At 50.9% G+C, this 26,534-nt stretch overlaps 1 protein-coding gene across 2 annotated transcripts; it reads left to right on the forward strand.

Moving 5' to 3' along the window:
- The first annotated feature begins 15,444 nt into the window (after window positions 1-15,444).
- On the forward strand, window positions 15,445-24,843 carry LOC140410281 (uncharacterized). 2 transcript variants are annotated; one of them, XM_072498248.1, is made up of 2 exons: window positions 15,445-15,540; window positions 22,532-24,843. In XM_072498248.1, the coding sequence occupies exon 2, from the start codon at window positions 22,865-22,867 to the stop codon at window positions 24,032-24,034; it is 1,170 nt and encodes a 389-aa protein (XP_072354349.1). In that variant the 5' UTR covers window positions 15,445-15,540; window positions 22,532-22,864; the 3' UTR covers window positions 24,035-24,843. The 2 variants fall into 2 exon arrangements, with proteins under 2 accessions (XP_072354349.1, XP_072354348.1); XM_072498247.1 differs by having other exon boundaries at window positions 15,479-15,728.
- The last annotated feature ends 1,691 nt before the right edge of the window (window positions 24,844-26,534 follow it).

Below are 26,534 nucleotides of genomic sequence, written 5' to 3' on the forward strand. Positions count from 1 at the left end.
CCTGATTTCCTCCCACTTTTAAAAAGGAATTACAACCTCCCTGATATATACATACGTAATAGTTCCTCCAGGATTTCGCAATCTGTGTTTAATGGACCTGTGCGGATAGGGTCTTATGGAATGGGGATGAGTGCCACCCACAGGAGAGGGAAACGGGAATACACCGGTGGATCTGACATGTGTGTGGACTGAATAGCAGGACTTGCTCCAGAGCACTTGGGCGTGCGCGGCTGGAGTGAGTTTAATGGGGAAGAGGTGAAGTAGTAGAACAACATGCGGCAGAGCCCACAGTGGTAAAGTAGTTGACCACATGTTTGAAAAGACGATTGAAGAACAAATCGCAAGGAATGGTATTGGCAAATGTGCCTGCAAGCGCAGGCCAAACCATCGGTCTATTGTATCAAGTTTGATGACAATTTTCAACTTTGATTCTGGGTCGATGGAGAACGGTAAAGAGATGTGATGACACTTCGACGTGCCTGGCTGGAGTGGGTTTAATCGGGAAGAGGGGAAGTAAAACTTGGGTGTATTTAGTTGGAGTAGGTGTCAAAGGTCAAAATTAATTCTATGACTTGCGGCGTGTTTCACGGGGAAGGGGTACAGTGGCGGGCTGTGGTATGCGCAGAGACCCGCAACAGGAAACATGCCATGGACTGGTTCTACACGTAGGTCGGAAATAGTTTGGAAAATAGGCGCACTCGATTGCAGGATAGTCCCTGGTGGAGTGGGTACTTAACGGGGAAGACGTGAAGTAGCACTTTGGGTGTGCTTGGCTGTGGAGAGTCTCGCAGGAAGAGGGAGGTGTATCCCTCTTCTGGATACGTCCTTCTTCCCACAACCTGATTGAAGGGTTATGATCTAGGATAGGGTGGGGAGTGTGTTTTGGCTGGAGCAGGTGTGTGAACCTGATGGCCCCAACGGGAAGAGGCATGTTCAACTGGGAACACCTTCTTTCCCAAGGAAGTCGACTGTTTATAGAGGGGGTTAGGACAGTATAGCGTGGGGAGGGTGGAAGCTTTTGTAATTGGGGTGGATACGTGGAGTGGACAGAATGGTTATTTACAATTGGGGTGGATGTGTGGAGTGGACGGAAATTTTTACAATTGGGGAGATGCGAGGAGTGGATGGAGCGACTATTTACAATTGCGACCGAGACTTCCTGATACCTCCTCAGAGGAAGGAACATTTCTGATGGTAAGCGCCGGGTGAGACGGTTTTGGGAGTCCCGGTACCAGGGGCGCCATAGGTGTTAAGGTTTGCTGATGCCCCTTACTCTTGGCCGGTGGCCTTTCAAGCGGGGTCTTCCCGCTGAGGCCCGGTTTATTAGGGCTGGAATTGGGCCGGCATAGTCCAAGATCCATTAAACACAGATTGCGAAATCTTGGAGGCACTATTACCTATGTATATATCAGGGAGGTTGCAATTCCTTTAAAAAAGGGATGGGCGGGGGAGGGGGGCGGGGATCAGGTATGCTGCGGGGGAGGCCCCATCTAGTGAAAATGTGTTGCATTAGATGTCAGCGGTGACTTTAGCGTGGGCCAGGAAAGCCTCGCTACCCACTTACTGAAAGCAGTAACCGTCTCCCAAACCGAGGTCGAGGACCTTAAGCAGGTGCCGTTCCTGAAGGAGCATGGCTGCCAGTGTGGTGTCTGTGATCATGACGCCAAGGGCGAAAGAGAGATCGGGGTCTGGTACTTGCAGGGCAGGGACTTGTGCTAATGATCACTTTAGTGTGGGTCGGGAAAGCCTCTACCACTTACTAAAAGTGTCAACAATGACCGGGATGTACTTGTAACCTCCGACACCGGGTGGTAGGGGAGCGACATAATCAATCTGAAGGTTTGTCCAGGGACCCTCCGCCGGACTGGTATGTCTCAACTCACCTGTTGTGAGCATATTGATCAGGATTATTCTGTGCACATATAATACAATTATTAACAAAATGTCCCACATCTGTGCTAGGGTGGGAACAGCAGCACAATCCCTTAATTCACTCGGTTGTGGCCTCTGCTCGTTGTTGGCCCTGGACATCATGGTTCTGGAATCTAATTTGATTGCCGTCCCTGGTCGGAACCACATATAGACTGTCCTTAATAACTAACCTGTCTTTTACGGAGAGTGTAATCCGCCATTTTTAAAAGGAGGTGGTGTATATGTATTTACGTTGTGTATTTATGTATGCCCTATGCTTTGTTTTCATGTGTAGAAAGATCTGTCCCGAGAACAATACTCTTCACTGTACCTCGGTACACGTGACAATAAACATAAGTTTCAGGTCCTGGTCGTTGCTTTGGGCCTGCTTAAGGTCCTCGACCTTGGTTTGGGAGATGGTTACTGCTTTGATCTGTTCAGTAACTGTGGGCTGGATTATTCTTTTTGTCAACTGTGTATGTTCCCTTGGCCGCAGAAAAGTACTTTTCACTGCACTTCGGTACATGTGACAATCAATCAATCAATCATATTTCCAAACGGGGAGGTACGGTGGCGGACTTTAACTTTAATGGTGCTGTGCTCACTGCCTTGGGTGGTCTGAAAACGAACCTTAGTAAGGGCGCTGAGGGCATAGGTTTCACTTCTGCCGAGACAAACCCCCTCACTTCCCACAGTGGCAGAAAGTCAGTCAAGCCATTACAGACATACATACATAGTGTATGTCTGCAGGGGTGGGGAACAGGGCAGGGTTGCTAACTAAGTAATCTATGGCTGCTAGCTCCAAAGTCTGGCACTTATTTTCCCATTTTCTTAATTCCCTCTTCCACCATGGAAGATCCATCGACATAGATTTTTTCAGTAGGGCCAGGACTGTCCGTTTGGTTCCCTATGTACCCATTTTTGGTTTTGGCAGAAATGGCCCCTTGGGGTAATTTACTGCCAGAATCTGGCATTCATGCAGCCCCCCTACACAAGTTATGTTGTCTGCCAGGAAGGTGGGGGTTCGGGTGTGTTTGACTGCAATGTCCCTGACCTGGAGCATATAGGTCCACCTTGCTATTCTATTCTGGCTAACCATCCTGTCTTTGTTCTGCCCATTTAGCAGTAATTTCTTGGTTGTGTGTTCAGTGAAGATGGTAATGGGATTGAATCCAACTATATAGTTGAAGTGGTGTACTTGCCAGAACACTAGTAGGAGATGCCTCTCACATACCGAGAAACTTTGTTCTACCGGGGTGAATAGGCATGAGGCATAGGTGATTGGGCCTAGCTGCCCGTGCTGTTCCTGAAGGAGCATGGCTGCCAGTGTGGTGTCTGTGACGTCAAAGGCGAAAGAGAGATCGGGGTCTGGTACTTGCAGGGCAGGGGCTTGCGCTAATGACCATTTTAATTCGGAGGCTGCATGGGTATGCCTCTCGGTCCAGGTCCACGGGACATTTTTGCATAGAAGTTGGAAAGGGGTGCAGCTTTGATGATGAAACCATCGAGGTGGTTTCGGAAGTCCTCCACCAACCCTAGAAAGGAGCATAGAAAGTTCACGTCCTTCAGTAAGGGAAGGCGTGTTACCGTTTGACTCGCTTCCTTTCAATCTCATGTTTTCCCTTTGTCACTACTGTACCCAGGTGTCATGAATTGGGCCTTTTGGGAGTTTATTTTTAAATATTCCTCTCTGGTTTCTGTTTGTACAGGGAGATCGTCCACATGTTGGGCGAGACATTCTGGCCTGGAAAAATGTTCCAAGCCTTTGGCTAATCTCTGGTGGAAGAGGAGGGGGAATTGTGGAAACCTTTGGAAAAACATGTACAGGTGTCCTGCTGCCCCTGGAATGTGAAAGCCAATTTATACTGGCAGTGCCTCTCTCGAAGAATCGCCCAGAAGCCATTACTGATGTCTGATATCGTGAAGTATTTGGCATATGAGGCCCATCGCATCATCGCTTCAGGTCCATTCACCACTATGGGGGCAGTGACTGGGGCCTGGTTCAGTGCACGGTAGCCGATGTTGAGCCTCCAAGAACCATCCAGTTTTCTCACCAGCCATATGGGGGAATTATTGGTGGAGGCGATGGGGCACAGGATTCCCTGCTTTAATAAACTATCAATTACCCTGGCCACTTCCCCTTTGGCTTTCTTAGGGAAGCAGTACTGTCTTTGGTGTTTTGGGTCAGGCCCTTCTATGATTACCTGCCTCATCATTCGGCCACAATCATGTTTGTGGTGGGCAAACACCCCGGTGTCGTTGGCCAATATTCCCTGTGCTGCCAGGTCATCAATCATCTCGGTGGGGTTCACCCACAGCTCTCCGATAGTGGAGACTATCGATATACTTACCGGTAGCCACCTCTACCGTGGATTCACGAGTGGTTGGCATCAACCAGATGCAGGAATTGGCTGGGTCAAAAGACAAGTTGCATTTTCACATTATGTCGGATCCTAATTTATGCTCTGTCTCATGGTGAATTTTGACCAAGGTAGCTGGATGGTAACAGATCAGGTGCCCTAACCTAGAGTATAGTGAGGCAGCTTCTGCCCCCTCCTGTAAATGTCCTGTAAAAATGCTCAGCGTGATTGTCCTGCGAGTGCACCACGTGCAGTCGAGGTCACAGGATGTGTTCAGAGTAGTGAGGGGTCTCCCTGTGCCCCATAGGAACTCGACGGTTGGCCTCCTACCTGGCCTTTTACGACAGGTCTCCCTTCACTATCCCATGTGGTGTTATACGCCCATGTCGGTGAAGCCTGCCACCGTCATGTGTCTGTTCCTTATTCTATTTGGGGCTACAGCCCGAAAGGACTGTCGGGGTTCTCTATTGGAGTTATATTGACCTGTCATGCCGGTCCTACCAGGGGCATGGGTCGGGGTCCTTCACCAGATAAACGTGGAGTCAGTTGAGGGGGGTAGTTGGGTGGGGCTATACAGTCCCAGATGAAATGGTTGGGTTGGCCAGCAGTTGAAGCATTGTGCTTGTGGGGGTGCTTGTGTGTGTGTGTGGGGGGGGGGGGGGGCGGTGTTGGTGTGCTTGTGGGGATGTGATGTGCAGGTGGGGGTGCTGGTGGGGGTCGGTGCGATTGTGGGGGTTGGGGTGTTGGTGGGGGTGAGTGTGCTGGTGGGTGTGCTGGTGGGGATGGGTGTGATTTGTGGCGGTGTATGTGCTGGTGGGGGTGTTGGTGCTGGCGGGGGTGGGGGTGATTTGGGGTGGTGTGTGTGTGCTGGTGGGGGTATGGGTGCTGGTGGGGGTGAGTGTTATTGTGGTAGTGTGTGTGCTGGTGGGTGTGCTTGTGGGGGTGCTAATGGGGGTGGTGTGATTTGTGGCGGTGTGTGTGCTGGTGGGCGTGGGTATGATTGTGGCAGTGTGTGTCTGGTGGGGGTGGGTGTGCTGGTGGGGGTGGGGATGATTTGGGGTGGTGTGTGTGCTGGTGGGGGTATGGGTGCTGGTGGGCGTGAGTGTTATTGTGGAAGTGTGTGTGCTGGTGGGTGTGCTTGTGGGGGTGCTAATGGGGATGGTGTGATTTGTGGCGGTGTGTGTGCTGATGGGCGTGGGTATGATTGTGGCAGTGTGTGTCTGGTGGGGGTGGGGATGCTGGTGGGGGTGCTTGGGGTGGTGGGATTGCTTGTTGGGGTGGGTGTCTTGGTTCAGGTCATTCACTTGATGAAGTAGCTGCTCCGAAAGCTGGTGATTCAAAACAAACCTGTTGGATTTTAACCTGGTGTTGTAAGACTTCTAACTGTCCCACCCCAGTCCAATGCCAGCATCTTCACTTCATAATAATATTAGCTTAACCTCCTCTGCCTCATCGAGGCTATTTAGAACCAGGTACTGTGAGACATTGCCAAAAAGTGCGTTTGAGTTTCCAGAGGGTTTGAATATCCCGATTCATTTTGCAATGTTAGTGAGCTGGATCATGGTGTAGGGTGTTACCTTGATTCATCGGAATGGGGATCGGTTCTGGGTATAGTTCAGGGAGTGCGGTGGACTCCGCTGCTTGGAACGGAGTTGGGGGTCCCCAGTCAGTAATGGGGCCGGTGGTCACATAGCTGCAGGCAGCCTTTTCTAATTCTTCCCATTCTACCCCTGGGTCACTATCTCTGGAATGCATAGCTGTAAGCGCACACCCCTCTTTTAATAGCTAGTTGGGACTGTAGTCTCTCTATCCCGCGCAGGCATTTGGTATGGTCAGTTGCGTGGGCACTGTTGTATTTTCCTGCTTGGTGTAAAACATTTACTGCAGCCTGCAGGGTGCTGCATTTCAATTTTAATTCTTATAATTGTGTTGGCGTACTGTCTTTGTCACTAATGGCACGCTGTAATTTTTGATTTGCCTTATGTCACTGAGCCTAAAACTGGCTCATGTGTATGGGATTCAGTCGGTATCTCTCCTCTCTCTGTGCTACATCGGCTCCTAATTGGTGAATGCGCATGGTGGCACCCACCAAGACTTGCAGTATTTGTGTGATCTGGGTATCTTTCTCCTGTTCATGTGGGTAAACTGTTCCTCTTTGTCTTCCTTTATTTTGGACGTTTGAGTTTCTTTCTCTTCTTGAAGCTGGTTAACTAATTTCTCTGTGTCTGCTCTCAATTTGTATAACTGGGCTTCTCTGTCCCATTTAATCCTGACTATCTCTCTCTCACTTCCACGTAGTTCATCAAAGCAACCTGCGATCGCAATCGCCTTAGTGACTTTGGAGGCCCTTTTATCAACCTGTGTTTGGACATGTCACCAGCAATTTTCTCCTTCAGATCCCTGATCCGATATCGGAGTGTCACCCCACTGAAAACACTTGGGGCACTGAGGATTCAAATGTTTGTTGAGAACTTTCTCCCACGCTCCATGACTGGTCATGGCTTTTTTGAAGTGCAGCATTTGCCGTGGGGTACTGGTAACTGATTTGGGTAGGGGTCTGGCTTGCACTAAATCCCTCCCACTCTCCGCTATCCTAATGCTATGTACAGGTTTTAAGTCTTGTTTTCCAGACACCTCAGGCGGGATTCTCCAATAATGGGCGATGTCCCCATGCCGGTGTGAAAAGCGGCGCCAACCACTCCGGCGTCAATGGTCCCTGATAATGGGGAATGCTCCTCTTCCTAGGGGGCTAGGTCAGCGGCGGAGTTGTCCCCACCGCTTCAGTTGGCGCGGAATGACCGGCGTGAGTCCGCGCATGCATGGAACAGCCGGCATGATTCCGCGCATGTGCAGTAAGAGCGGTGTGATTCCGCGCATGCGATCCCTTCTCCGCGCCGGCCCCCAGGCAATATGGGGGAACCCGACAGGGGCCAACTCGCGCTGTAGCCACCTGGGTTGGCCAACTCCCGACCTAAAATGGAGAACAGCAAAGGCTGAAGGGAAAGTCAGCCAACACAGGCAGAAACTAGCAGATGCAAGTTTACTGTGTATTAAACTCTGCAAAAGCCCAGACAGCATCGATACAAGCAGCCATCTGCATAATAATGTAGCAGCCATCTACATACTAATGAGCGATCCCCGGGAACAATCGAAACATTTGAGATGAACTAGGCCAAACCAGACTCCTCGGCGCCAGCAGGAGCCAATACAAAAGAGGGTAACGGACACCTCAAGACCGCCCATCGATCAGGGAACCGCTCCAGTATTAGAGAAATCGAACCAAGCGATTGGAACGAAGTCCAATCACTTGAAACCAGGTACGGGGTCCACCCCGAAAGGCGGGAAGCCCCTGGGGACTAGAAAGTAAAGCCCCCAAGTTCAAATCATCCTTCTTGACAGGGTCACTCAGCCACGCGAACCAACGCTTGACTGTGACCTGTTCAGCTGCCGCCAAAAGAACATAAGTCTTAAGTCAACGCTCGCTATGAGATAGGCGCTCCTAGCTACCAGTCCATACCAGCTTTTGAATCCCGCAGACTCAGAACCTGAACAAAAGGCCATTTGTTACCCTGACCTAGCGAGCCAGTCCAAAGCTAAGTATAGGCCTGTTAGTTGTAGAAGTAGCTTAGAAGTAGAATTTATGCATGGGTAGCGATTTACTGTGTATAATAAATGTGCTTTCATTTGAATCTTACTAATTGGTATGTTGAGTTATTGATCATTACTTGAACTTGAACCTCATGGCGGTATCATAAAGATACCTGGCGACTCGAGAGCAAAGATTAAATAACAGAACCAATTGATCCAACCAAAAGTTAGCAATAGCGCGGAGGAACAGAGGCCCCATGGACCCAGCCCCTCCACCGATTGGTAGGCCCTGCCCGTGGGCCAGGCCACCGTGGAGGCCACCCCTCCAGATCAGCACACGCAGACACACCTTCCAGGTCCCGCTGTGTGGGAACTGAGTAACCCATGCCGGCGAAACCCGGCGGCCACTCGGCCCATCGGGGACCAGAGAATCGCCGGGGGGGGGACGTTTTCAATGGCCCTCGACCGGCGTGGCGGGAATCCTACAGGCACCTGAGAATTGACGGAGGAGAATCAGGAAACCGACGTCGGGGCACGATTCTCACATCCCCCTGGGGATTCTCCAACCCGGCGCGGGGTTGGAGAATCCTGGCACTCGTTTATTGCCCAATTTTACTGATCAAAATCTGTATTAATCCGTCACTCACTTAAGACTCACCGTCACATGGAGAATTTGACTTCTTATTTCAGGCTCAGAAAGAGCATTGGAGAATATTAGGTTGAAGGTTCTCTTCGGAGCAACGTATCACATCTTACTGAAGGACCGTCTGTGATGCTAAAAGTTGTATCTGTAAAACCTTAGGTACTTTCAACCAGTTCATTTACTCAAAGGTTTACCGAAGGTGTGTTTATTTATGAGGAGAACACACCCCAAACACAAGTTCAAAATTCAAAGATATTTATTGAACACAATTAACCCTTCAATTACCCACTAAATACGAGAGGTACCCAAAATCACTGTATACTACCCGTAAACATGGTTTGGTAGGGCTATGAGTCTGATCGCTGGAGTTCCTCTGGTCCACCCACATGAAGATGGTTCTCACTGGCGGTCCCTTCCTTCCTTCCTCCCCTCCCTTTCCCCCTTCCCCTTACCCGTCCTCTCCCCCTCCCCCTCCGCCCCCCTCTTGATGTGGTTTACATGGATTTCAGCAAAGTCTTTGACAAGGTCCCAAGTGGGAGACTTATAGAAAAGGCAGTTGCACATGGGATACAATTGACTTAGCTGTAGGAGACAGCTGGTGATGACATACGCAACCACAGAAAATACTGGTCAATCTCAGCAGGTCTGACAGCACCTGTGGAGCGAGAAGGGAGCTCATGTTTCGAGTCCAGATGATTCTTTCTCAAAGCAGGTGATGACAGATGGATGCTTTAGTGACTGGAAGCCTCCATTGGTATACCCCTGGGATCTGTGCTTGGCCTCCATCTTTTGTCATTTATATAAGCAACATAGATGACTATGTGGATGGTAGGATCAGTAAGTTTGTGGATGGTACAAAGGTTGGTCAGGTGGTTAACAGTGAGATTGAGTGTCCTGGGTTATAAGATGTAGACGGGGTTCGTCAAATAGGCTGAAAAGTGTGAGGTGATACACTTTGGAAGGAGTAATGTAACATGGAAGTATTCAATAAATGGCACGGCACTGCGAATCTCTGAGGAACAAAGGGACCTTGCCATGTTTGTCCAAAGATCTCTGAACTCAGAAGGGAAGATTGATCGTTTGGTGAAAAAGGCATATGGGACACTTGCCCTTATCATTCGAGGCACAGATTACATAAGCAGGGAGGTCATGTTGGAGTTGTTTCGAACTTTGATGAGGCCACGGCTGGACTACTGAGTGCAATTTTGGTCGCCACATCATAGAAAGGATGTGATTGCACTGGAGGTGGTGCAGAGGCGATTCACCAGGATATTGCCTGGGGTGGAACATTTAAGTTATGAAAAGAGGTTGGATAGGCTTGGGTTGTTTCACTGGAGCAGAGAAGACTGAGGGGTGACCTGATCGAGGTGCACAAGATTATCAGGGGCATCGACAGGGTGGATTGGGAGCAGCAGTTCCCCTAAGTTGAAGGGTCTGTTACGAGGGAACACAAGTTCAAGATGAGGGGCAGGAGGTTTATGGGAGGATTTGAGGACATTTTATTTTACCCAGGTGGGGGTGACGGTCTGGAATGCACTGCCTGGGAGGGTGGTAGGGGCCGGCTGCCTCACAGCCTTTAAAAGGTACCTGGATAAGCACTTGGCACATCATAACATTCAAGACTATGGGCCAAGTGCTGGCAAATGTGAGTAGGTAGGCAGGCTTTGATTCTCCCAGAAGTGGAAGCGTTGATGCCACATTTACCCTATCCTATTACTAATAGAAGAAATCTCTTTATTAAAAAAAAATTCAAACCAAGCTCCAGTCTTTCACCCTAACAGGAAACTCTCAATTCTGATGTCACCCTTGCAAATCCTTTACACCCTTTCACCCAATTGACTTTGTCATTCCCCTGGTACTTAGACTAGAACTAAACAGATTAAATAAATTTACCATTTCCAAATTCTTCTTCACGTTCTTATTGTTTACATTTTTCATACCAAAGGACATTGTCACATATCATCATTTGCCACTTCACTGGCCAGACACACTGTCGTCTTGCTTTTAAAAAAATCATTTATGGTATGCATCCCTAATTTTATGAATTTCATGACAACATAATCATCATTAGACCTTTATTGAATAAAAATGTGACTGACTATGTGCCGCAATGGTATTCAAATTCCCCATCCCCAGAGAATTGCACCCGCTCTCTGGATTTCCAGGGACGTCACAACACCACACATTAGTTTTCCCATTGCATTGTCTATTATTTAGTCGTATGCCATAATTGTGGTATCAGCTGCAAATTTTGAAATTGTGTTATTTATTCAAAGTCCAGGTCATTAATGTAAGCAATGAGTAACAGCGGCACAAACGCTAAGCCATGTGGATCATCAGACTGCACCTTTTTCTATCTGATATTGGGGAGGGATTGTTAATTGCAGATTGCATCAGAGACAAAGGTAAATCCATAGAATCCCACCAGTGCAGAAGGAGGCTATTCGGCTCATTGAGTCTGCACCCACCGTCTGAAAGAGCACTCTATCTCTTTTATAAAAAAAATAATTTTATTTAGGTTTTCACAGAATATCAATAACAAAATGAAAAAGGAACCCAACAGGGTTAAATACAAAACACAGTCAAAAAACAACCCTCCATATCCCCCTCCCCGCTGTACAAAAATAATAAATTAACACCCCAACTTAACACAGAGCCAACATAGCAAATATATACACCCCGTCAGATCCCCCAGTGTATTTAAACATAAATAAAGTAACCCCCCCCCCCCCGCATTGCTGCTGCCATTGACCAATGTCTACCGTTCTGCCAGGAAGTCTAAGAACCGTTGCCACCTCCTGAAGAACCCTTGTACCGACCCTCTCAAGGCGAATGTCACCCTCTCCAACTTAATAAACCCCGCTATATCATTGATCCAGGATTCCACGCTTGGGGGCCTCGCGTCCTTCCACTGAAGAAGAATCTTCTGCCAGGCTACCAGGGACGCAAACGCCAGAATACTGGCCTCTTTCGCCTCTTGCACTCCCGGCTCCTCGGCCACCCCAAATATTGCGAGCCCCCAGCCCGGTTTGACCGTAATTCCTACCACCCTCGACACCGTCCTTGCTACGCCCTTCCAAAATTCCTCCAGCGCTGGGCATGTCCAGAACATATAGGTGTGGTTTGCTGGGCTCCCTAAGCACCTAACAGACCTGTCCTCACACCCAAAAAAACGGCTTATCCTTGTCCCGGTCATATGTGCCCTGTGCAGCACCTTAAACTGTATGAGGCTGAGCCTCGCGTACGAAGATGAAGAGTTCACCCTCCCTAGGGCATCTGCCCACGTCCATTCCTCGATCTCCTCTCCCAGCTCCTCCTGCCACTTACCTTTCACCTCCACCACTGAGGCCTCCTCCTCCTCCTGCATCACCTGGTAAGTTTCCGAGATCTTCCTCACTCCCGCCCCCCCCCCCCCCCCCCCCCGAGAGCACCCTGTCCTGTACTGTGCGTGGCAGCAGCCACGGGAATTCCACCACCTGCCGCCTGGCAAACGACCTCACCTGTAAGTACCTGAAGGTGTTCCCCGGGGAGGGGCCCATACTTCTCCAACTCACAAAGGCTCGCAAACCTCCCGTCCACAAATAGGTCTCCCAACCTTCGTATCCCTGCCCTGTGCCACCCTGAAAACCCTCCATCAATCCTCCCTGGGATGAACCGGTAGTTCCCCCGTATTGCGGTCCACACCGAGGCCTCAACTTCCCCGCTGTGCCGCCTCCACCCCAGATTTTAAGGGCAGCCGCCACTACCGGGCTCATGGTATACCTCCTTGAAGGGAGCAGCAGCGGCACCGTTGCCAGCGTCCCCACACTCGTACCCACACAGGTTGCCATCTCCAGCCTCTTCCATGCAGCCCCCTCCCCTCCATCACCCACTTGCGCACCATATTCGCATTGGCGGCCAGTAGTACCCAAAGAGGTTGGGCAGTGCCAGCTCCCCCCTTTCTCTACTCCGCTCCGGGAACACCCTTCTCACCCTCGGAGTCCCTCGCGCCCACACAAACCCCATTATGCTCCCGTTGACCCGCCTAAAACAGGCCTTCGGGATAAACACGGGGGGCACTGGAACAGGAACAAAAACCTTGGGACCACCGTCATTTTGACTGACTGCACCCTACCCACCAAGGACAGCGGCAACGCGTCCCACCTCTTGAACGGCTGCATCATTTGCTCCACCAGCCTTGTGAAATTAAGCCTATGCAGGCCCCCCCCAGCTCCTGGCCACTTGGATCCCCAAATACCTGAAGCTCCTCTCCGCCCTTTTTAGTGGGAGCTCGCCAATCCCCCTCTCCTGGTCCCCTGGGTGAACCACGAACTGCTCGCTCTTCCCCATGTTGAGCTTGTACCCCGAGAAATCCCCGAATTCCCTGAGGATTCTCATTACCTCCGGCATTCCCCCCACCGGATCCGCCACATATAACAGCAAGTCGTCCGCATAGAGCGACACCCTATGCTCCTCCCCACCCCGCACCAACCCCCTCCAGTTCCTCGACTTCCTCAGTGCCATAGCCAGGGGTTCAATCGCCAGTTCGAAGAGCAGGGGGGACATGGGACACCCCTGCCTCGTCCCTCGGTGTAACCGAAAGTACTCAGACCTCCTCCTGTTCATGGCCACACTCGCCATCGGGACCTCATGCAACAGCCTGACCCACCTGACAAACCCCTCCCCCAACCCCAATCCTCTTCTGCACCTCCCACAGGTACACCCACTCTACCCTATCGAAGGCTTTCTCAGCGTCCATCGCCACCACTATCTCCGCCTCCGCCTCCCTCGCCGGCATCATGATAACATTCAGAAGCCTCTGCACATTCGCGTTCAACTGCCTTCCCTTCACGAACCCCGTCTGGTCTTCGTGGATGACCTGCGGCACACAATCCTCAATCCTCGTGGCTAAGACCTTCGCCAGCACCTTGGCATCTACGTTCAGCAGCGAAGCCGGCCTGTAAGACCCACACTGCAGGGGTTCCTTGTCCCGCTTCAGGATCAAGGAGATCAGTGCCTGGGACATCGTCGGGGGCAAGGCCCCCTGCTCCCTTGCCTCATTAAAGGTCCTAACTAGCAACGGGCCCAACAGGTCCATATATTTTGTATAAAATTCGACCGGGAAACCGTCCGGCCCCAGTGCCTTCCCCGCCTGCATGCTCCCTATCCCTTTGGTCAGCTCCTCCAGCCCAATTGGGGCCCCCAATCCCGCCACCAGTTCCTCCTCCACCTTCGGAGACCTCAATTAGTCCAGAAAGAAGCCCATCCCTCCCTCCTCCAGTGTGGGCTCGGACCGTTACAATTCCTCGTAAAAGTCCCTGAAGACCCCATTGATGCCAACCCCACTCCGCACCACACTCCCTCCCCTGTCTTTAACTCCCCCGACCTCCCTAGCTGCGTCCCGCTTCGGGAGCTGATGCGCCAGCATCTGGCTAGCCTTTTCCTCATTCTCAAAAATCGCCCCCTGGGCCTTCCTCCACTGCACCGCCTTCCTGGTGGTCACCAGGTCGAATTCGGCCTGGAGGCTGTACCTTTTCCTCAACAGTCCTTCCTCAGGCTCTTCCGCATACCTCCTGTCTACTCTCACCATCTCCCCCCCCCCCCCCAGCCTCTCCCTCTGCTCTCTCCTCTCCTTGTGGGCCCTAATGGAGATCAGCTCTTCCTTAACCACCGCCTTCAGCGCCTCCCATACCATCCCCACTCAGACTTCACCATTATCGTTGGCCTCCAGGTACCTCTCTATGCTTCCTTGGACCACTCACTCACCTCCTCGACTACCAGCAGCCCCACCTCCAAACGCCACAATGGGTGCTGGTTCCTCTCCCCCCCCCCCAGCTCTAAATCCACCCAATGCGGGGCATGATCCGAAATGGCTATCGCTGAGTACTCAGTATCCTCTACTCTCGCTATCAGCGCCCTGCTCAAAATAAAAAAGTCGATCCGAGAGTAAGCCTTATGGACATGTGAGAAGAATGAGAATTTCCTAGTCCCCGGCCTTGCAAATCTCCAAAGGTCCACCCCTCCCATCTGGTCCATAAACCCCCTCAGCACCTAAGCCGCCGCTGGCTTCCTACCCGTCCTAGACCTAGAGCGATCCAGTGCCGGACCCAACAACGTGTTCAAGTCTCCCCCCATTATCAGGCCTCCCACTTCCATATCTGGGATCCGACCCAACATGCGCTGCATAAAACCCGCATCGTCCCATTTCGGGGCATACACATTGAGCAGTATCACCCTCTCTCCCTACAGCTTACCACTAACCATTATGTACCTACCACCATTGTCTGCCACAATGCTCGACGCCTCGAACGACACCTTCTTTCCCACCAAGATCACCGCCCCTCGATTTTTGGCATCCAGCCCCGAATGAAACACCTGACCTACCCACCCTTTCCTCAATCTTACCTGGTCTGCCACCTTCAGGTGTGTCTCCTGGAGCATGACCACATCCACCTTCAGCCCCTTCAGGTGCGCGAACACACGGGCCTGTTGACCGGCCCGTTCAGTCCCCTTACATTCCAGGTTATCAGCCGGATCAGGGGGCTACCCACCCCCCTCCCCCGCCGACTAGCCATAACCCCTCCTCGGCCAGCCACGCGCCCGCACCTCACGCCCGGCCCGTTCCCCATGGCGGCAGACCCTATGCCTATAATGCTGTGCATCGATCACGGTCAATCCACTTGACCTACTCACCTTTGGACTCTGGGAGGAAACTGGAGCACCCGAAGGAATCCCACAAAGACAATGAGAGAACGTGCAACCTCCACATAGTCACCGAAGGCCAGATCCCTGGAGCAGCGAGGCAGCACATCTAACTGCTGTGCCATCCGATCTTTATTCACAATTTATGTGTTCATGATCTGGCCAATCGATTTTCTTGCCAATGGTGGATTCTTTACCCAGAACACCATGAGCTGCAGGCAGTCCCCTATCAATGACTATTCTCTAGTGCGCAGGTGCCGACACGGTGTATGCTCTGAGCATGCTCAGTGTTAGCGATGGTGATGGAATGTGGAGGAGCGCACAGTTTGGGAGGCGGGAGCGGATTGTGAGCACAGGGTAGGAATGGAAACCTTACTTGGCCTGAAAACTTTACAAACTTCTGGGGTAGGTCTGAGGCCCCAAATAAGAGGCAACAGGACATGCCCAGTGTTAACACCGCGGTGACAGACCCCCAGGGAGCGGACTCGCTGGCCGCCATCTTGCGAGTGGGAATCAGGGAGGCGGGGCTTACTTCTCACTGGCAGGTAAGGGTGACGCAGGCAATCAGCCGCCATTCTGGGAAAGGAAAGCTGAGTTGATTCTGTGAGGCGGGACAGACGGCGGCCATATTGATAAAGGAAGAGGGAGTTTTTTTTGGGGGGGGCGGGTGGATACGGTGTCAGAGTCCCACTGGATTTCTAGAATTCTGGATTATGTGACCCAATGGATCCACTCTGCAACGTTCTCTGAAAAGCTGAGGATGCAAGATCAGCGGTCCCAGGGGATTTGTTGCAACTTGGGCCCCTTTATTTCTACAGTATTATACCGTTACTCATCCTCATTTATTTTAATTTCTCATTCTTGTCAGATCTATTTGGTTGATTATAAATTACGCCCTCTGTTAACGGACCTATAAACAATGCTCCCCAACAATTTCTGTTTCTTAGTTCCTCCCAAACTAATCCTTCTTGTTTTTCACATGTTGATAATTTTGAATTTGGGGAGATGAGCCGCAGTGATGATTCTTTCTCTCTATTGTTTTTATCCTGTAATTTCTTTTTTTAAAAAAATATTTTTATTAAGATTTTTTAACAACACAATTTTTTCCCCTTACAAACAATAACCCCCCCCACCCCCCGTAACAAAATAACGCAAATTCTCCCTGAGCAAGATATATACAAGGCAAGATAGTATACATTGGTTCTTGGCCGCGCGTACCGTTTCCCCCCACCCTCCATGCTATCTCCCACTCGTCCATCCCCTCAGACAGTCTCCCCCCCCCCCCCAGGGTTGCTGCTGCTGCTGATCGACCTTCTTCTAACGCTCCGCGAGATAATCTAGGAACGGTTGCCACCGCCTGTAAAACCCCTGTGCAGACCCTCTCAAAGCAAATTTAATTCTCTCCAATTTTATGAACCCCGCCATGTCGTTAATCCAGGCCTCCAGGCTAGGGGGCTTCGCGTCCTTCTACAATAGCAAGACCCTTCGCCGGGCTACGAGGGACGCAAAGGCCAGAATTCAGGCCTCTTTCGCCTCCTGCACTCCCGGCTCATCCACTACTCCAAATATTGCTAGCCCCCAGCTTGGCTTGACCCGGACTTTCACCACCTGGGATATTACTCCCGCCACTCCTCTCCAGAACCCCTCCAATGCCGGGCATGACCAAAACATATGGACATGGTTCGCCGGGCTCCCTGAACATCTTTCACATCTATCCTCTACCCCAAAGAACCTACTCAGCCTCGCCCTCGTCAAATGCGCTCTGTGAACCACCTTAAATTGTATCAGACTGAGCCTGGCATACGAGGAAGAGGTATTAACCCTACCCAGGGCGTCGGCCCATAGCCCTTCCTCAATCTCCTCCCCCAGCTCCTCCTCCCATTTACCTTTCAGTTCTTCTACTAGTGCTTCCCCCTCTTCTTTCATCTCTTGGTATATTTCCGATACCTTGCCCTCCCCGACCCATACCCCCGAGATCACCCTATCTTGAACATCTTGTGCCGGGAGCAACGGTAATTCCCTCACCTGTCGCCTCACAAAAGCCCTCACCTGCATATATCTAAATGCATTTCCCGGGGGTAACTCAAATTTCTCCTCCAGTGCCCCTAGACTCGCATATGTCCCGTCAATGAACAGGTCCCCCATTCTTCTTATCCCTGCCCGATGCCAGCCTTGGAAGCCCCTGTCCATCTTCCCCAGGACAAACCGGTGGTTACCCCTTATCGGGGACCACACCGATGCTCCCATTGCACCCCTGTGTCTTCTGCACTGGCCCCAGATCTTTAATGTTGCCGCCACCACCGGGCTTGTGGTGTATTTTGTCGGCGAGAGCGGCAGCGGTGCCGTTACCAACGCCCCCAGGCTCGTTCCTTTGCAGGACGCCATCTCCATCCTCTTCCATGCCGCCCCCTCTCCCTCCATAACCCACTTACGGATCATCGCCACATTTGCTGCCCAGTAGTAACTCTCTAGGTTTGGCAAAGCCAACCCTCCTCGGTCCCTGCTGCGTTCCAAGAACCCTCTCCTAACCCTCGGGGTCTTATTTGCCCACAGGTACCCCATAATACTCCTACCTACTCTCTTGAAAAAGCCCTTGGTGATCACGATGGGGAGGCACTGAAACACGAACAAAAACCTCGGAAGGACCACCATTTTGACCGACTGCACCCTACCCGTCAACGAGAGCGGGAGCATGTCCCATCTTTTAAAATCCTCCTCCATTTGCTCCACCACCCTCGTCAAATTCAATTTATGTAGGGCCCCCCAGCTTCTGGCTATCTGGATCCCCAGATACCGAAAACTCCTCTCCGCCCTCCTCAGCGGCAGTCCCCTATCCCTCTTTTTCTTGGTCCCCTGCCTGTAATACAAAAAGCTCACTCTTCTCTACATTAAGCTTGTAGCCCGAAAACTCTCCAAACTCCTTCAGAGTCTGCATGACCTCCACCATCCCCTCCATTGGGTCCGCCACGTATAGCAGCAGGTCATCCGCATATAGCGATACCCGATGCTCCTCTCCCCCGCGGACTATCCCCCTCCATTTCTGAGACTCCCTAAGTGATATGGCCAAGGGTTCGATCGCCAATGCAAACAACAGGGGGGACAGGGGGCACCCCTGTCTCGTCCCTCGGTACAGTCGAAAGTACTCTGACCTCTAACGCCGGTTTGTCACTACACTCGCCACCAGGGCGCAGTAAAGGAGCTTAACCCATCTAATAAACCCTCCCCCGAACCCAAACCTGCGCAATACCTCCCAGAGGTACTCCCACTCTACTCGGTCCAAGGCTTTTTCCGCGTCCATAGCTGCCACTATCTCCGCCTCTCCCTCCTCCGATGTCATCGTTATCACGTTTAAGAGCCGCCGCACATTGGTATTTAACTGCCTGCCCTTTACGAATCCCGTTTGGTCCTCGTGAATCACCCCCGGGACACAGTCCTCAATCCTAGTGGCCAGTACCTTCGCCAATAGCTTAGCATCCACATTGAGGAGCGAAATCGGCCTGTACGATCCACATTGCAGTGGATCCTTGTCTCGCTTTAGGATCAGGGAGATTGTCGCCTCCGACATTGTCTGGGGCAGGGTTCCCTCCTCTCTTGCCTCGTTGAAGGTCCTCACTAGTAGCGGGGCCAGCAGGTCCATATATTTTCTGTAGAATTCCACCGGGAACCCATCCGGCCCCGGGGCCTTCTCTGCCTGCATGCTCCCCAAACCCTTACACAACTCCTCCAGCCCAATTGGTGCCCCCAAACCAACCGCCTCCTGCTCCTCCACCCTCGGGAACCCCAGCTGGTCCAGGAATCGCCTCATCCCCCCTTCCCCCCCTGGGGGCTGGGATCTGTACAGCTCTTCATAAAAGTCCTTAAATACCTTATTTATTTTCGTTGCACTTCGTACCGTGGCTCCCCTTCCATCTTTGATTCCCCCTATTTCCCTCGCTGCCGCCCTCTTACAGAGCTGGTGCGCCAGCATCCGACTAGCCTTTTCCCCGTACTCGTAAGTCGCCCCTTGCGCCTTCCTCCACTGTGCCTCCGCCTTGCCCGTGGTCAGCAGGTCAAACTCCGTCGGGAGCCGTCGCCTTTCCCCAAGTAATCTTTCCTCCGGGGCCTCTGCGTATCTCCTGTCCACCCGAAAGATCCCCCCCACTAACCTCTCCCTTTCCATTCCCTCTATCTTCTCCCTATGAGCCCTGATGGAGATCAGCTCTCCCCTGATCACCGCCTTCAACGCCTCCCATACCACCCCCACTCGCACCTCCCCGTTGTCGTTGGCCTCCAAGTACCTTTCAATACACCCCCTCACCTTCCCACACACCACCTCATCGGCCAGCAGTCCCACATCCAGCCGCCACAGTGGGCGTTGGTCCCTCTCCTCTCCCAGCTCCAGTTCCACCCAGTGCGGGGCATGGTCCGAAACGGCTATGGCCGAATACTCCGTCCCCCCTACTCTCGGGATGAGCGCCCTGCCCAGAACAAAGAAATCTATCCGGGAGTAAGCCTTATGCACGTGGGAGAAAAAAGAAAATTCCCTGGCCTGCGGTCTTGCAAACCTCCATGGGTCCACTTCCCCCATCTGATCCATAAACCCCCTAAGTACCTTGGCCGCCGCCGGCCTCCTTCCCGTCCTTGATCTGGAGCGGTCCAGTGCTGGGTTCAGCACCGTATTGAAGTCCCCTCCCATTATTAGTCCTCCTATCTCCAGGTCCGGAATGCGCCCCAACATGCGCTTCATGAATCCAGCATCATCCCAGTTCGGGGCGTATACATTTACCAACACCACCCACGTCCCTTGTAACCTACCGCTCACCATCACATATCTCCCTCCATTATCCACTACGATAGTCTTGGCCTCAAATGACACATGCTTTCCCACCAGAATTGCCACCCCTCTATTTTTTGCGTCCAATCCCGAGTGAAATACCTGTCATACCCATCCCTTTCTTAACCTGACCTGGTCTGCCACCTTCAGGTGTGTCTCTTGGAGCATTGCCACATCTGCCTTCAGTCCCTTTATGTGCGCGAACACTCGAGCCCGCTTCACTGGCCCATTCAGGCCCCTCACGTTCCACGTTATCAGCCGGATTGGAGGGACTCTCACCCCCCCCCCCCCGCCCCGCCGACTATCCATCTCCTTTTCTGGGCCAGTCCCTTGTCCGCTTCTCCCTCACTCTTCAGTCCCCAGGTGGGGGACCCCCGTCCCAGCCACCTCTTCTGTGTCCCGTTCTCTTTCGGCCAGTGCAGCAGCAACCCTCCCCCCCCCCCTTCCCCACCTCCCTCCTCTCCCCCCCCTTCCCCGCCCTCCTGCTAGATCCCCGTCTAGCTTTTTTGCTCCCCCATATCCCTCCCGTAAGTCAGCTGACACCTGCTGACCCCGGCTTCCCCCGTCATCCCTTTAACCCCCCCGTGTGGGACTCTCCCAATCAATGTACATTCCTTTGTCCCCTTCCCGCCCTTTTTATTTATTTTTTTTGCCGCGCGTGGGAAAAGCCCCGCGCTTCCCAAAGCCTGCCCCCCCCCCATGGCGCCGCTCCTGTCATGGCCTTGTCCCTCTCCCCCAGCCAATATATCCTTTCCTGCGCGTGGTTGACCCCCTATGTACAACAAACATCATACTTCACCCCTCAAACACCCCCCTCCCACACAAACCCTCAATTAGAGTCCAATTTTTCAGCTAATATAAAGGTCCACGCCTCTTCGGGCGTTTCGAAGTAGTGGTGTTGGCCATTATGTGTAACCCACAGTCGGGCTGGCTACAGCATTCCAAATTTAACCCCTTTCCGGTGCAGCACCGCTTTGGCCCGGTTGAAACCCGCTCTCCGCTTAGCGACCTCCGCGCTCCAGTCCGGGTATATTCTGATCTCCGCATTGTCCCACTTCGAGTCTTCCCGCCCACGTCCTGTGCAGCGCCTCGTGCCGCTCCACTCTCTCCGCCAGGCCCACGAGCTCGTCGCCGTTCTCACTCACTTTTTCCTGGATCTCCTTAATCTTCACCTCTTCGGCTTTCTGGGTTGCTCCAAGTTTTTCCACCATTGCCAGTATAGGCGCCACCATCTCCTTACGCAGCTCCTCGAAGCAGCACTTGATGAACTCTTTCATCTCCTCTCTGTCTGTGGGCGCCGCCATTTTGTTTTTTTCTTCTTTCTTCTCCCGCTGCTCCAGGGCCGCTTTCCTTGCCGTTTCACTGTGGGTCCGGTCCATGCAGGGCTGTAGGGGGCTTCTTCCGTTCTTCCCCACGGGTTTTTTTTTTTACAGGTCCGTTGGGGCTCCGTTAGCGGGCCCAAAAGTCCGTTTCTGCGGGAGCTGCCGACTCGCGTGGCTTAGCTCTGCATCGCCGCGACCCGGAAGTCATCCTGTAATTTCTTATCAGTACAGCTCCCTCCTTTTTCATTCTACCTTTATTTTGACAAGTTAAACATCCTGCAATAATTAGTTCCCAACATTGGATTCTTTGTAGCCATGTCTCCACAACAGTTATTCAACCAAACTCATTCATTTATATTGCTCTGTTTCATCTTGTTTGTTGTCATTATTTCATTCATTAAATCTGCAGACTTTAGCTATGATATTTTTCTAATTCTCACTGACATCATCATCTTTGTCCTAATGTTCCATTCCATTCGTTACTCTCACCCAATCTGTTTATTTTTTACCCAAAGTGCTCTCAAGCTTTGTTGTCTTTGCTACTTTTCTCAATCCTCCCATTCATCGTTGGGCAACCTGGGTAATAGGTTTTTGAGCAGCTTTATCAACTCCCAGGCTGCTGGTGATATTTACAACCTGCAGGAGTCTGTGGGCCATGTGTATATTCAGTGCGAGAGGTTGCAGCCCAGAATAGATAACTGACATGGCTGCTCCTCATCATCTGGTCATGTTTCAGCTGCAGACCTCAAATGTTTGGCTGTCAATGTGTAAGTGGACGATGGTAAGTTGGAGGATCGTCTCCTGAACCTGTTCTTGGTCTGGTTAAAACAGGAATTGTTAGTTTCAAGATGGGTGGAAGCCATGGCAGGAATTGGGGGAACCATTCCAGTTGCTGCCTCTCTTCTGTGGCTGTGACCATGTTTGGAAGGATCTGGAGAGGGAGGATGTGGTGTTCACCAGTACCGCTGCTGTATTCTATGGTCATTGGGCAGTTCAGGGTCTGGACTGTCCCATGGACACCGGGAATCACATTCAGATTGAAGTTACCTTTGCTTCTGTTTGGAATTTGTTGCTGAGTTTTACTCAATTTAGTTATATTGAACTAAATGTTTGCAGAAACAGTGGGGAACAATGTTCCATAGGAACTAGAATTGACTGCTCTGAATTTCTATCCTGGACTGGCAGTGATAATTTCTGTAAACCTCCCTTTCAGGTTCTTGGAACCAGAAGAATTCCAGATGGAAAACACAAACCAAACATCACCTTAAGATGTGGCAGTCTCTCGGTTCATCATAACCTGAATATGTTCAGCCTTTTAATGTGGAAAGAGTTTTTTTTCTGTTCTGTCTGAGAAACGTTTTCCAACATCAGTGTTGATGGAAAAGACCCGAGACACATACCTGAGAGAAACTGTTCCTGTGCAGTGATTAATAAAAGAGCTTTAACCAGTTACACAGCTGGACACCATTCACAGCCTGGAGAAACCATATACGTTATGCGTGTGCATGTGGTCAAGATTCAACTGATCATCTAAACAGGTAAAGGCATGGACACCTGTACCATGGCGAAACTCTGGAAATGTTGGGACTGTGGGAAGGGATTTAGATCCCCATCTCAGCTGAAAATTCATAGACACACTCACACTGGGGAGAAACCATTCACCTGCTCTGTGTGTGGTAAAGGTTTTGCTCAGTCATTTAACCTAGTGTCACACCAACTAGTCCACACTGAGGAGAGACCTTTCAAATGTTCTGACTGTGAGAAAAGCTTTAAGCGCAATGTGGGGTTAATTCAACACCAGCTGGTTCACACCGAGGAGAGACCTTTCAAATGTTTTGTCTGCAGGGAGAGCTTTAAGAGTTCCGGTGGTTTAAATCAACATCAACAAGTTCACACCGAGGAGAGACCTTTCAAATGCTGTCTCTGTGAGAAGTGTTTCAAGAGCAATGAGGGTTTAATTAAACATCAACAAGTTCACTCTGAGGAGAGACCTTTTAAATGCTCTGTCTGCGGGAAGTGTTTGAAGACCTGTGAGGGTTTAATTCAACATCAACAAGTTCACAGTGAGGAGAGACCTTTTAAATGCTTTGTCTGTGGGAAGTGTTTGAAGACCTGTGAGGGTTTAATTCAGCATCAACAAGTTCACAGTGAGGAAAGACCTTTTAAATGTTCTGCCTGTGGGAAGTGTTTGAAGAGCAATGAGGGTTTAATTCAACATCAACGAGTTCACAGTGAGGAGAGACCGTTCAGTTGCTCTCAGTGTGGGAAGAATTTTGGGCAATTATGTTACCTCACTGAACATTTACGCGTTCACACTGGGGAGAGGCCCTTCACTTGCCCCGTGTGTGGGAAGGAATTTATGTGTGCTTCCCATACTGCTGAACATCTACGTGCTCACACAGCGGAGAGGACCTTCACTTGCTTGATGTGTGGGAGAGGATTCACTTGTGCTTCCCACCTCATGGAACACAAGCGTGTTCACACTGGGGAGAGGCCTTTCACTTGCCCCATGTGTGGGAAAGGATTCACTTGTTATTTCCACCTCTCTGAACATCTACGTCTTCACACTGGGGAGAGGCCCTTCATTTGCTCCATGTGTGCAAAAGTATTTTCTTGTGCTTCCCACCTTACAGAACATCTACGTGTTCACACTGGGGAAATCATGCGTCTGCTTTCAGCATGGCAAGAAGTTCAGGCAGTATTCCACCCTCAGTGAACACAAGCATGTTCACACTGGAGAGACACTGTTCACCTGCTTCATGTGTGGGAAAGGGGATTACTGCTTTGTCTCACCTCAGTCAGCACAAAGGTATTCACACTGGGGAGAGACTGAATCACCTGCTCTGTGTAAGAAGGGATTTGCATGCTTCTCCTATCTCAGAACATGCAAAATTGTTCACTCTGATGAGAGACCAGAAAATGTTCAAACTGTGGGAAGTAGTATACAATCAGAAATGAAATGATGAAACACCAGTGAATTCACACTGGAGAGAGGCCATTCACCAGTTCTGTGTGGAAGGGATTCAGTCATTGCAGCTCAGAAAACATCAACGTTTTCACACGTATACGAAACAGTTTAAAAGCTCTGAATGTGGGAAGAGTTTGAAAAGCACAGGAAATCTGCTGAGACATAAACTAACTCATACTGGGGACAGGCTCACAACGTCCTGGAGGTTACTATTGACCAGAAACTGAATTGGACTAGCCATCTAAATCTTGTGGCTCCAAGAGCATGTTAAGAATCTTGAGGCGGGTAACTCATCTCCGAACATCTGCCCACCATCTACAAGACACAAGTCAGAGTGTGATGGAATGCTCTCCATTTTCCTGGATGAGTGAAGCTCAACACCATCTCAGACAAAGTAGCCTGTCTTCCGTAAACTTTCAGACCCCCCCACCACCAATGCCTGGTAGCAGCTGTGTATACCATCTACACTGTGCACTGCACAAACTCACCAAGGTTCCTTTGACAGCGGCTTCCAGAGAGCTGTTCTTATAATCAATAAATTTCTAAACATTTTATAAGATTATTGGACTTTATTTCTTACATATCACTCAACCTTAAGGAGGGAGTATACCTATTGATTTCTGACAAACGGATTTCTGACAATTGATTTCTTTTTAAAAAAAATATTTTCATTAGGGTATTTGCAAGTTTTTATAATAATGACAATAACAGCGACACAAACATGGTACAATAAACATTTCCACCCCATCACAACCTTCACACACCCCAACAATCCGGCCCTCTTCCCCCCACCCCCCACATTTGGAATTCTGTTTCTGCTGATATTTTAATTTTCCCCGAGAAAGTCGACGAATGGCTGCCACCTCCGGGTCAACCCAATCATTGACCCTCTTAAGGCAAACTTTATTTTCTCGAGGCTGAGAATCCCAGCCATGTCACTAACCCAGGTCTCTACACTCGGGGGCTTCGAGTCCCTCCATATTAATAAGATCCGTCTCCGGGATAGCAGGAATGCAAAGGCCAAGATGTTGGCCTCTTTCGCCCCCTGAACTTCCGGCTCTTCCGACACTCCAAAGATCGCCACCTCCGGACTCTGCCCCCCCCCCCCCGTGTTTTGAGTACCGTGGACATTGCCTGAGCAAAACCCTGCCAAAACCCTCTAAGCTTTGGGCATGCCCAAAACATATGGACATGATTTGCTGGGCTTCCCGCGCACCTCACACACCTGTCCTCTACCCCAAAAAACTTGCTCATCCAGGCCACCATCATGTGTGCCTGGTGGACTACCTTGAATTGTACCAGGCTAAGCCTGACACATGATTTAGATGTATTAACCCTGCTTAGGGCATCCACCCACAGACCCGCCTCTATTCCTCCTCCTAGCCCGTCTTCCCACTTGCCCTTAAGTTCCTCCACCGCAATTTCCTCCACATCCAAAGGTTCCTGGTAAATATCTGATACCTTGACCACTCCCACCCAGGTACTGGAGACTACTCTGTCCTGTATCCCCCATGTCAGCAGCAGCGGGAAGGCCGGAACCTGTCTTCTCAAGAAGTCTCGCACCTGCAAATATGTAAACCCATTCCCTGCTGGCAATCCAAATTTATCCTCCAAGGCTTTTAAGCTGGGGAAGCTCCCGTCGATAAATAGATCCCCATTCTCCTAATTCCTGTCCTTTGCCATATCCGGAACCCACCATCCAGCTTACCCGGTACAAACCGATGGTTATTATAAATCGGGGTCCAAACCGATCCTCCGTCCGCTCTCTTATATCTCCTCCACTGCCCCCAGATTCTCAGAGCGGCAACCACCACTGGACTTGTGGAGTATTGGGCTGGCGAGAACGGAAGAGGTGCCGTTATCTGTGCTCCCAAACTTGTGTCTCGACATGACATTGCCTCCATCTGCTCCCACACCGACCGCTCCCCCACTACCCACTTTCTAATGGCTATATTAGCCGCCCAGTAGTAATTGCAAAAGTTCGGCAGCGCCAACCCACCCTCCCCCCGACAACGCTCCAGCAACACTTTCTTCATCTTCATTTGTGGGGTTTTACCCACCCACACGAAGCCCAAAATAATCTTATTCACCCGCTTGAAAAAGGCTGTCGGGGTGAAGATGGTGAGGCACAGATAGACAAACAGAAATCTGGGGAAGACCCTCATTTTCACAAACTACCCTCCCCGCAAGTGACAGCGGGAGCATGTCCCATCTCTTAAAGCCCTCTTTCATTTGTTCTACGAGCCAG

The sequence above is a fragment of the Scyliorhinus torazame genome, chromosome 4 (genome assembly GCF_047496885.1).
Source record: "Scyliorhinus torazame isolate Kashiwa2021f chromosome 4, sScyTor2.1, whole genome shotgun sequence".
Classification (NCBI taxonomy): domain Eukaryota; kingdom Metazoa; phylum Chordata; class Chondrichthyes; order Carcharhiniformes; family Scyliorhinidae; genus Scyliorhinus; species Scyliorhinus torazame.